At 39.9% G+C, this 12,868-nt stretch overlaps 1 protein-coding gene across 19 annotated transcripts in view; it reads left to right on the top strand.

The window, feature by feature from the left end:
• Window positions 1–12,868, top strand: part of prom1a (prominin 1a) — a 99,527-nt gene that overhangs the window by 39,117 nt on the left and 47,542 nt on the right. For all 19 annotated transcript variants that reach the window (XM_020648473.3, XM_065958535.1, XM_065958542.1 and 16 more), the window contains one exon: window positions 6,664–6,869. In XM_020648473.3, coding sequence (XP_020504129.2) covers window positions 6,664–6,869 — 206 coding nt within the window. The remainder of the gene's footprint in view (window positions 1–6,663; window positions 6,870–12,868) is intronic.

The following is a 12,868-nucleotide window of genomic DNA, read 5'->3' as shown; positions in this document are numbered from 1 at the left end:
ACACAGCCCTTCAAATCATTATTTAAAGAATTCCACAATTTAACTCCAATGACAGAAATACATTTCTGTTTTAAAGTTGTCCTTGCAAACTGATGCTTAAAATTAAATTTTCTTCTATGCCCTTCATAGTTCATGGAGGAGCAACAACGCTGACTGGACAGTGAAGGAGGAGCGTTATGGTATCATGGCCCTGACTCTCATAGCTGCACTTCTTCTTGTGAAGTTGTACCGATTGTTTTCCTACTTGGCAGCCGATGTAACACAAACCAGCAACATTACAATCACAGCAAAGAAAAAGATACCAATTTAGTTTTGAAAAGTTATATCTAAAGGTCTGAACCATTACCGCTTCATGTCAGTCATCATCACTCTGTTTTAATGCCACAGGTGTGCAGACAAATCTCCAGCTCTTTTTCTTTGGTTTACCTGGTTTTTTATCATCAGAACTGACACACAAGCGGAAGAGATTTTTACTAAAGCAGTGAAAACTGGTGCATAAACATACATGTTGAGACAGAGTATTTTTATAAACCATTGGTCAGCAATCCTCTTTGCTGTTCAGCAGTATTTGCTCTGATATCCAAACCACAGCAGGAATGAGTGACACATGAATAACACACACACACACACACACACACACACACACACACACACACACACACACACACACACACACACACACACACACACACACACTAGCTTGATCTTTTGCATGCTGACATTTGCAGAAGTCTTTCACTACGACAAATCTCCTCTCACTGACCTGAACCACTGACACACATTTTGCAATGCAACAGAAACATCAGATTCAAACACCTCCACCTCAGTGAACAACATCTACATGTTTATGCTCTGCTGCTCCAACAAGTAATATTTAAAATCACTTTCTGTTTTCCTCCTGAAACAAGTTTTTATAATCAAATATCTACCATTCTGCACAAAGAAGTAATGATAACAAAATGCATACCTACAGCAACATAATTGCTTAAATGAAGACAAATCCACTCAATCCTTTTTTTCTATTTTCCCCCTTAATTTGAAATACTTCATTAATCCTTGAGGGAAATTCTGGTTACACTGTTATTGCTTCTGTACGCAGGGAGTGCACCAGAGCCGTTGAGGGTTCAGTGCCTCCAGCTACCAGACCAACTTCCATATTTTGGTCCACACTGGGATTTGAACCGGCGACCCCTACCGGTTTCCCAACCCAAGTCCCTACGGACTAGTAACAGAATCACAACAGTGTTTAGAGAAAAACTTTTTTAAAGGACAAAATAAGGATGACATCAGACATCACACCCATCGCTAATACAGCCTAAAAATAAAAATGTTATTCAAACTTTTATCTTTGACATGTTTGTGAAGTAAATCACCAAATTATTAATAATGATAAAGATACATTGGTTTTATATAGCGCTTTTCTGAAAACTCAAAGACAAAAAAATAAAACAATAAAACAAAACAAAAAGCGACGAGGACAGTACAATGATGAGGTAATGTAGGAGGGGACAGGAGGTTTGCATCTGCGGACCAGAGAGAAATTCCAGTCTGATACCAGTTCCTTTACCGAGCTCCCCTCAGAGTGAAAGTATTGTGGATTTTTTGGGTATAGGCATTGATCTTAACTATTTCCTGTAAAGGTCAGTTTTAATACACTTTGTAATATATGCAAAAAAAATACAAATTACAGCCTAAAAGATAATTTCAACCCAAAGTAAAGCCTATCATTATCTTAATTGTAGACTCTGTTCTCGCTGATGGTTGGCTGATCAGTAATGTGCCTGTGTGTTTCCACATTTAAATGAAAGGCTCCATGCAGCGCATTTTAAAGTCGTCCAGCTGGGATCGATTTCTTGATGATGTTTGTGAGTTTGCAAAGTTTCGGTCTTCACTTTATGCTGCATTAGAAAACCAGAAAGATATGAATGTGAATATGGAAGGAATGTCAAATCCCGTTAAAAAAAAAAACACAAACATGATGTTAATTCATTCACAGTAGTTTGTATAACAAGTCTTTTAGCTCACAGACAATGAGCATCTTGCTTCATGACACTTCATGCCTTGTGGCCGCCTTGATTAAATCTGATTAAACTTCGCAAAAATTGCCCGTCTTCATCGCTCAGACGTGCCCGCCACCTCATCACCCCGTTTGTTCTGATTGGAAGGTCACCTCCTTCTTTTGGGCACTCGCCAAGACAAAGCTCAAGTCTAAAAATAGTCAATGCTTCAGGCCGTCAGTGTGTGGTGTTGGGAAAAAATAAAACACTTCTGACCTTTTTTTTTTCTTTTTTTTTTTTGGAAAAGATTCACCCGATAAAAAAAAACTCAGCCTAGAAGCAGGATGACGATGCAAGCGTTCAGATTTGCACTTTGTCCTCAACGACTGGCCCCACATTGGTGCCTTTGGATGACACGGGGCCAAACACACTCACACAAGCCCCTCTTTTCTTTCTGTATTTCTTTGGCTGATTTAATCATCAAAAAATCTCCCCTGATTCCTGCTTTTTTTATCTGTTTCAAAACAACCTGAAATCATCCCTGAAGGTCAGAAAGATTATAACTTTCCGACTCTTATTTCTACATCTTTCAAAGTATGTTTTTTTTTAAACAGCCTGGAGCTTTTCAGAGGTTGGATTAGACCCAAAGCCTGAGATTTCTAACTTTTCACAGAGATTGTCAAATGAATCAGAGGAGAATACTCCTCTCAGACAAAGTTCAGAAGCTCTTTCTTTTTTCACCCTGCATGTTAAAAAAGCAGAATCTGCAGGGTCCCTGGAGGAGCCGGGGTCATTGACTTATGAGGGCGATTAGGATTACTGTGCATCAGATGTGAGAGCGCGGTCCATCCATTCAGGAGCCACCGCCCTGCTTTGATCCTTTCATAACTAACAGCTATTGAACATTATTGTGACAAGTTACATAGCGGTGTGGGAATTACCAACCCCCTTTTCAATTTTGCCAGTTTCCAAAGACTGTGCTGAGCGCGGTTTGGATGGCAGCAGATTAACTGGGAGCACCCACAGTAACATGACATGAAGAGGTGGGAAATAAACGGAGAATCTGCCAACAGCAGCAATTAGACTGAGGCGATATATATATATCAGGGAAATCATGTTGAGTCACCTTGAATATTTCTAATTATCAATCAAATCCAGGATCATTGAGTCCTTCACAGAGATGAAGCACAAACCTAATTCATAGGATAGGATAATACTTTATTGATCCCCAGAGGGGAAATTCAGGCGTTGCAGCAGCACAGACAAGTAAGCTCCAAATACAAAATACACATTAAACAGAATAGATTAGATAAGATAAATAAAAACAGGGGGTATAAGTACAAAATGAATGAATGATGACGTAAACTGCAGGGGATTGAGACAGTATGTGCAGAGAATGGCAAGATAAAGTGACAAGTGATAATTAAAGTGCTTTCAAACCAAAAGGAGAAATACTAAATATGCTTCTTTTCATATACAGTTTATGAAATATTTACTGTAAGGCCCCGTGTCCACCTAGCGTTTTTTTTTTTCCGGGGCAGAAAGGCAGTGTTGCTCGGTAGCGTCTTGCATGAAGCGTTTACCAGATTGTTTATTTTTGGAGCAAAGATGATGTGGGTGTAAGACTGTACAAGATCTGTAGGCGGGCGGATATCATACATTTGGAAAAGAGCGCCGGTGATATCAACAGCGCCTTTTCTGAAAAGTTGAAAGATTTTCAACGTGAAGCACTCGGAGCGGCAGCACATCGCTCGAAAAATGAGCGCCTGCTGCTGCAAATGCTCTTTACTCAATTTGCGCTCAGACAAAAACGCGAAGTGGACACGGGGACTAAAACAAATCTCAATTTCTCAAAGCCCGTCCCAGTTTATGGCTCAGTCCCTTTTATCGTCAACCAATCAAACTTTATTTATAAAGCACCTTTCAGGCAAATTAAATTGCAGTTCAAAGCGCTTAACAAGAGTGCAGAAAAGTTATTGACGAAAAAGTAGTTTATAAAATCATTGAGAGACTAATGCACACCAATAAGAATTAAAAAAAATATATATAAAAATGAAAAAAATAAAATACTTGCTAACTAATTCCACTAGCCTGGTGTTGGCACTTGTGATGACAAATAAAGTCAGCTCTCAGTTAGACGGCTGTGTGCATTAAGTGTTGAAATAGTTTGTGGAGCCACAACATCTGTCCAAGAAAGACAGAATAATGCTCGTATTCAGGCCGTGAAGGAGGTTTGCACGCTCTCTTACAAAGCATAATCAAACAGGTGATTTATTTAAATCTGTTTATTCATATCCTCATTTCATAAACAGTTTCTTTTCTGGTTGAAAATGTACAGTTTCATAGTCTATCCCATCTTTGCTGTGCTCGAGTTTAGTTTGAAAATAATTAAAAGCCGGTCACTAATGAAGGCGGAGTCATTTCATAGACTGAAGTGAGTGAAAGCCTCGGCTTATTAAAGAAGTTTAAAGGTTTATATGACAGTCAGCATTCCTCTGTCCACTCCTGTGTAAACCGACTGTTTAACCTTCCTGCTCCTCAACACCAATCACTAGCTCTTTGACCTCACGACCTTTGACCTAACCTTTCAACCTTATTAATCTATTAACACCCTATTATCCCATTAATCTCAGAACTTCACAGCAGGTACTGTATATGTATGTTGTTATGTTTTCAGTGCATTCAAATACAACCGAATGAAGAATATAATGCCCTGCAATAGGTTTCATTTTTGAGAGGGATGTGTTAGTTTCAACTTTATAGTGCATTTGAAGGTTTCATTGTTTGAAACAGGAGTTTATTTACAATGCAAAAACTTAAAGCTTAGCAAGTGTATTTGTCTAATTCATAGTCAAATGTATGTAATTAGTCTTAATTTAAGCCACATTCACCTGACGAGTCCATATAAATAAAGGTGGAGTCAGTAGCATTTTTACAACATTCAAATTGGACACTCACTGCAGGATGTAGTTCATACATTCACTACGTGTACCTACACTGCAAGCTACCGCACGCTAGCACAGGCTAACAGCCGGTGTTTGTCACCTGTCTGTCCAACAGGAAGCAGGTCCACGTCTGTGGGTAAAGCCAACACAAGTTTCTCCCTCGTCTTAGAATGAGTGGGTCTACCTGGTGGGTCGCCTCACTGTGATTGTACTTTCTCTTCTTTGACACTATGCCCTCCTCCATCAGACATATTGACTGGAGGAAACACACCAGCTCCCCGCTCAAAAACGTCCTGAGAAAACCAAAACATCAAAATACAAGCAGAGGACAGAATCTCTGCAGATACAGTCAACACCACACATGTGTTGAGGCACACGAGTGATGATTGAGCGACATTACTTTAGTATGATTCTATATTCTGTGTTTTCAGACAAATCTACTGACTCTCCCTTTAAGACCTGCAAAAAACAAAGGCTTGAATTTCCTTTAATGAGGAAAACTGCCTGCAAGACAAATTTTTACTTAAGACTCATGAAATTAGATGTCAATCAATCAATCAAACTTTATTTGTATAGCACTTTTCATACAACAAATGTATCCCAAAGTGCTTTACATCAACATAAATCAAACAGCAACAACATGACTCCCTCCTCCACCCCTAGCCCACGATCCACAAACTAAGATAAAAATAACTCGATAAGAACAGGTGCTGAGGAAACGCGATAATTTATTCTGAGTGAGGAAACACAGGAGGTTCAAAATGTAATAAAACCAGATGAAATGAGATTCAGTTAAAAAGCTCTACCAAAAAGGTAGGTCTGAGTTTGCTTTTAAAAATGTTTGCATTGTGTTCTGTGTAGATGGAGATGTAATGTCCAAAATGAGATGTTGTTTCTTATTTCAAGAAACTTGCTAAGATTTGAGTTTTTGCAGAGTAATTATCTCTCCAAATTGGCCGAGTTTTACCTCGTATCAGTAAAAAAAAAAAACGGATTTTGTTACTCAAAGCAGGTCCTTGAGTATTTGTTGCGGTGGAGTTTTTCTGCGGTTCACTATCTTGTTGTCGGCTCCTATTGAAGAAAGGTTTTTCATCAGAAATGCCGTCTTTCCCCCTTCAGTAGAGCGGGGGGAAAACTGCACCACAAGGCTACATGGATGGCTCTTTGAGTCCTTTGAGTATTTCCCCCCATCATCTTTCATGTGTTGTGTGATCCTCATATCCTCTGTGCATATTGCAGACGTCTAAACCAGCTTGCAGTGTAGTGCTGTAATGTAAACTCGCTAATTTGTCTTAGAGAAAAATCTCAGCATTTGTGTTGTGTCATGAAGTGAAATAGTCAATTATTGATCTGACTCGTGGTATTTAAGTAATGAAGTGAGGAGTGTTATGCAATGTGTTTATTGTTTCTCCATAAGAGATCTTCCAGCAGTGGGATCCTATCAGATATTTTTAGAATTTCTGCTCTTTTTTTATCCTCTGCCTCCTTGTGTGTCCTCCCTTCTTCTTCACTTTTAATCAATCCTTCCTTCTTTCCCTGACTCCCAAACTAATCCTTCTTGTCTCTGAACCCTCAACCTCCCTCCTCTTGTTGAATCATATCTCCTTCCACCTCTGACCCCCCTTTTTGTCCCCATCTCATCCCTTGGTTCATACATCATAATTCCCCCTTCATTCTGTATCTAATTTCTCCTTTTATTCCTTCCCTCGCCGACCCCCCAGGCCATCTACTACGAGATAGGCTTCCTGGTGTGCTCGGCCGTGGGCCTGCTGTTCGCCGTTCTGATGCCGCTCGCCGGCCTTTTCTTCTGCATGTGCCGCTGCTGCGACAACTGCGGCGGCGAGATGCACCAACGACAGAGGAAGAACGCAGACTGCCGCCGAGGCCTGCTGGGGACGCTGCTCTTCTCCACCTCGCTGGTCATCACGTGAGTATGACACACACACACACACACACACACACACACACACACACACACACACACCATATGACACACATTGAGATGCAAATGCAGATATCATCTTGTGTTTTCTGGTGCATAAACACCGTGTGTATACATTTGCATGCATGTACATTGGGATTCATTGCAAGCAACGCCTCCGATTTGTGTTGTGTTGTTTTCATTCACACATTGACACACATTCAGAAAATATCACACGGCACACACACATACACCTCTGGTCATTTTGTGCGTCTGTTTCCCACATTAACACACACACACACACACACACACACACACACACACACACACACAAACACACACACACACACACAGTCTTCAGCCTCCCCCATCCCCCATCTGTTTGCTATATATAGTAAAGTAAGTCCTACTGTGGATACTACATGGCTGCATCCTTCACACTAAGCCCTGTCATCATAATCTGCAGTGGGTTCATGCTGAACGATATTTTTAACTGTGGTGAGAATTTATTATGTGAATGTTCATATAAATCACCAGCACAACCAAGATAAACAACTCAACATAATGTGTGTAAATCACAATTATTCTATATTACTTGGTATCATATTTCTCCATCATATAGCTTTCTTATGTAATATGCACACGTCAGCATTAGGCTCATTATTTCATCCTGTGGGACGTGCAGCGACGAGTCCAGCTCTAGAATTAGTTCCTGGATTGCCTCGTGTTTCAAACAGTCATTTTAATGAATTGTTGTCATCTAGGAATTGAATAGACGGTGGCAGCAGCTACTTCCAGTCAGTCTCACCGAGCCATTTTACATTAGCTTGACAATGTATGGTTGTCTTCTACAGTGCAAAATAGGAAATCCATTTTTTATTTATCTTACAAATGATGACAGGGTATTTTGTGTTAATATTTGTCAGCACAAGGAGGAGGAGTAGACTGATTCTCTGCTAATGGACCAACCAGGTAGACTGTAGATCTGTTTTTCTCTTGTACCTGTCAGGCTGTGCAATATGTCGCGTTGAAGGCAGCGAGCAGCGTTGGACAGCTCGTCTAACAACGATGATTTTAAATGTATTTTAAACATTAAATAAATCCTTTTTTTCTTGATCTATTGTATCCCAATCTGTCACAGCTGTGGAAAAACAAGAAATGACAAAAGACTAAATTGGAAAAAGCAAAGCTTACTTAAAAGAGAGTCCACCAAAAATGTAAAAGTCAAACTAAATGAATCCGTCTAATAGGAGAAAAACACACAAAAACAAAACTTCCTGTTTATGGATGAAGGTGTGGTTTGGTTTGTCGTAATGTGTGTAAAGGATTCCCACATGTAAATGTCCCTAGATACTTTGTTAACTCAATTACTTCCTGGTACGAATGCATGTGTTTTTTAAAATAAGAGCACACTGAAATGCTAACAGATCCCACCACATGGTTCAGTCCAGGGGGGATTATTGTGATGTGTAAATCAGGAGTTCTCAAACTTTTTTAGACCATGGACTCCTTTCAGGTGAGACATTTTTTCCAAGGACCCCCCTCATTATCGTAACATTGATAAGCATATATTAATACTATATAATGATATACTATATAGTACTTAACAGCGATAGAATTAGGCTACATTTATACTTTCCAAGTAATTCATTTTATAAACTTTGAGAAAATGTTGGTTCGAGGTGTTTTTTCTTTTGAGTTTTCTTTTTTTATCATTGCGCAGTATGAAGTGACCGACATGTCACGATCATATCAGAACTGATCTAATGGCACTAACTAAAGTGGGCGGGAGTATTGGACAAAATAGCTGATTTTATTGGTGCAAGAGGTCCCAGTTTGTAGACATGATTTTTCAGTAATATAGCACACTTTTACAATTGTTTGTAAATTATTCCACGGACCCACAAGCTATGGTTCGCGGACCCCTGGGGGTCCTGGGACCCCACTTTGAGAATCACTGGTGTAAATGACCAGTTCTTTAGTCTTGCCCACATTCAGTCTGAGGTAGTTGTTGGAGCTACATTATAAAATGGGTAAGACTGAGTGTTGATTTTCGTTGACAGAGGTGTTGTTGTTGTTGTTGTTGTTGTTGAGTAGTCGTACCATGACGGTGTCATCGGCATATTTGTAGTATGTTGTGACATTTGTGTACAGTGTAACAGTAGCTCTTCAGACTGCCGATATTTACTCCCCTGTCCCATTTCACCTTCAATCTGAAAGTTGTGGAGGCGTAGTGGAGGGGACTTAGTGACCCCCCTCTGTTCCATCTTCAGAGGTAGTAACAGAGACAAGTCAATTTCAACAAAGCCAGCGGGGGAGCGCATCACTTTGTGTGTGTGTGTGTGTGCATGTCTGACTGTGTGTGTCTATGTGGACCTCCCGCTGTGTTTCTGCAAACACCGAAACGCAATGAGAACTCACAGACTGGGACACCAATATGACGCCGTCACAGAATCAATATGAACGTACAAAGACCAGATGACGGCCGAGCTTCAGTGCAGAAAAAAGCTGAGTCTGAAACCCTTAAAAATAAATGAAGAAGCTTCAGTCCAGTTAAAATCATCTGAGGATTTTATCACATTTTTCAACATGGTAGAAAGTCAGGATTTTGCTTAGCCTTCAGACTCCATACTTCAATCCACAGCTTTCTGCAGACCTTAAAGATCGGCCCTTAAAGGCTTTATTTGCGATTTTTTGATCCAGCAGATGTCGCCCTTGAGCACCAGCGTGAAACCAAAACAACTCGCGCTGCATTGTTGTGTTAGCATGCTAATGCTAGCGATCTTTATTATGCTGGTATCTTCACACTGCATGTAAATTTACCTGAAATGAGCGTGATCTAGAAACACAGTTAAGCAGTGAGTACAGTATGTTATTCTTCTTTTCTCTAGTCCCTCAATTAAACAACTTTATACACGAGGGGAGGAGTCAGCCGGCTGTCCGGGCGATGTAAACAAAGTGAAGATAGGACTCTGAAAACTCTGAAAACATCACAGACAGTGGGACTCGGGTGTTACACCCATTGTAGACAGTCATGACTCACAGAGTTATTTTCAGAGGATATACTTGATTTATATTACATTTAAGTGTGAAAAATCACATATAAAGACTTTAAATCTGTTGAACTTTTCTCTAGAGCCAGTTCTCATAAATAATAGATGTCTTTTCCCCTTTTTTTTGTTGCTATGCCTTCACTGTTGCTCAACTGTGACACATGGGATGGTAATTTTCTGCTAAAAGACACTTATTATAAAATGTATCACTTGATTTGTCTGGCTCCAACTGCTGAAGCCCCATATTGACTTTAGATAAACTTTAAAAAATATATATTTTTTGGATTTCTCACTGCTTTCTTGTGTGAATTGAGGGAAAGATCACAGCAAGTAAAGCAGTTTCAGGACTGCTATGTTTTCTTTAGATGACTTTTGGGACGTATCATTTCATTGAATCTGAGATCTCAAAGTCCAGGGAAGTTGGAGAATAAAAGCTGGGTCAAACGATGTCTGAAGAAACGAGGGAGTGAGCTGTAAACATCTTGAAGAATTCTTGAAGTTGACTTTGTGTTTCTCCTGTGAGCCTATTATGTCAGAGCGCTCTCCTGCTCCTTGTGAAACTCATCTCTCAGAAAGTGGACCACAGGAAACTCAATCCACTCTACTGTTTTGTAGTCTCAGCGGTAGAAGAAACAGTAGCCGCTGGGGATGTAGCCACGCTACAAAAGGCTTAGGAGAGCGAGCGTTAGCCTCTTGTGCTTCCATCCAGGAGTGTACTTAGTTTGATGTTCTTTGACTTTCTGTCTTTGTTGGAACCATGCCCGGTTATTAGAAAATTCCATGGCAATATCCTAGGAGCCCAGACGCCCAGAGTCTGAGAGCATCCTCAGAGCTCTTATTAAATCTCCCCCAGCTACCAGGCCGAGACGCTGCAGAGGCTCTAATGAAGCAATTACATCGAGGAGAGGGATGAGCACCGAGCGCTCGCCCAGACTCCTTGTACCGCGGACGGGAGCTGACAGCCAGGAACAGAGGAGTGGCAGGGGTGATATTTATTTTCCAAGAAGTGTGAAAATTGGATTAAGCTCGGTACAAGACACTCGTGAAAGGGTGAAGACAATAAAAATGGCAGGAGGGGAAGATAGGTGATTGAATATGCCCAAAACAGCAAAAGGAGCTGTTTACCAAGACTATAGAGATGCTGTACGCATTTTGTGATGGAAGTGGCACTCGTAAAATACAACATTATATCGTAATAGAAGAAAATAAACAACCTATTTCTCAATATGCTGATGTCTTATGAGACTGTTTAGATTAAACAAACTGATAAAACTGAAAAAAGTATGAAACACTCCAGTGGTTTCCAACCTTCTTTGATCTGAGTGTGACGGATGTGGTCGGGGGAGTGGAGAAATCCACACTTTGACTGTTTTCCAGCTTTTATTTTCTCCTGCAGAAGACAAAAGATCATTCAATTTGCCTTCTGGACATTCGTTTTCTGCAACTCTGCTCCCTCAGCAATGCAAAACAGCACTGTGAGGGACAGACGGAAGGAGCTACAGAAACCCAGGAGGTACAGAAGGAAACATAAAGGAAACATAAATTTGTTAAAATAACAGTAACTCGTTAAGATAAAATTCACAAATACTTAACAGAAATAAATTATAAATGAAATCTCAGATATAAATTGTAAACTGTACTCAAAAATAAAGTGCATTTTAACTCCGTTACATGAGCCCCCCCCCTCACTTGTATCTTAAAAAAGCTGAGCCCCGTTTCTCCAACGTCTTTTTCTTAAAAAGTTCTCCAGACGATATTTTAACATTTTTTATTTGTGTACACTCCACACACCTTCCCTACATTCAGTGAACCATGACAGAAATGTGTCAGACCAGCGTGGTACATCTTGTCTGAAAATAGTTGACTTTTCCCGAGTATAAATGACAGGACACACCGTTAGCCTTGTACATATTAGTCTTTGCTTATTTGTTTATTTTTGTGTTTATTATTGATATTTAATATTATACCTTTGTACAAAGAGAGCACAGTTTACCAAAGTAAAATTCCTTGTGTGTTTAAGCATACCTGGCCAATAAAGCTGATTCTGATTCTGACATGTTTACAGCCTGGTACAAAAAACAGTATCGTTCTGATTAGTTATTATTGATTTTATGAACGATCATGTTATCCATAGTTAGGTGTGATGCTGACCTGATTGACAGGTGGGTGCGGTGTAACGGTTTGTCAGGAGGCTTCAAACCCTCCTCAGCTCCAGCTCTCAGCATGTCGTTAGTTTTGACTGAAAGTTAGGCTGAGACAGGATTTCCAACATGGCGGCTGCTGCCGATGAGCCTCCTGCAGTAACAGACGGCTGACGTCACTCAGGATTGGTCCATTAATATTTACAGTGTATGGTTTTAACCCCTAAATAAAAACACAAGTATCTACATGGACCAGTGTTCATGTTAACAATAATAATAATAATAATAATAATAATAATGATAATAATAATAGTAATAATAATAATAATATTAATAATAATAATAATAATAATAATAATACATGTAATTTGTAATGCACTTTATATTTTTGCAAAAAAAATCTCAAAGTGCTACAGAAAAGAAATTAAAAAAAATTGTTAATTGTGCCATGGTACATGTAGGTGCCATGGTGTCTGGCAGATTCTCAGCATGTTTGAGTTCTTATATAAGCGGGTAGAGGCTGACTGCAGCAAAACTGAAACAAAAAGTCTGGAGCCTCTTTGTGATAAGAAATCATTGTCAGAGTGAAATACTCTCTAAAACTTTACTCTGAAGGTGGCAGGGTCAAAACAGAGCAGAGTAGCCTCCAAAGGCTGGTTGTAAAACCTGATTGAGTTCTGTTTACTGGGCTAGAGGATCGCTGTAGGGGTTTGGGCTTTGATTCACACAGATGCCAGTCATGCTCAAAATAAAGCACTCGTGCTCCCAAAGCTTTGTCTACAACACAGACGGGCTCGTTGTCACATCGTTT

The sequence above is a fragment of the Labrus bergylta genome, chromosome 9 (genome assembly GCF_963930695.1).
Source record: "Labrus bergylta chromosome 9, fLabBer1.1, whole genome shotgun sequence".
NCBI lineage: Eukaryota > Metazoa > Chordata > Actinopteri > Labriformes > Labridae > Labrus > Labrus bergylta.
Note: the sequence above shows the minus strand (reverse complement) of the source record. Positions and strands in the feature narration are given on the sequence as shown.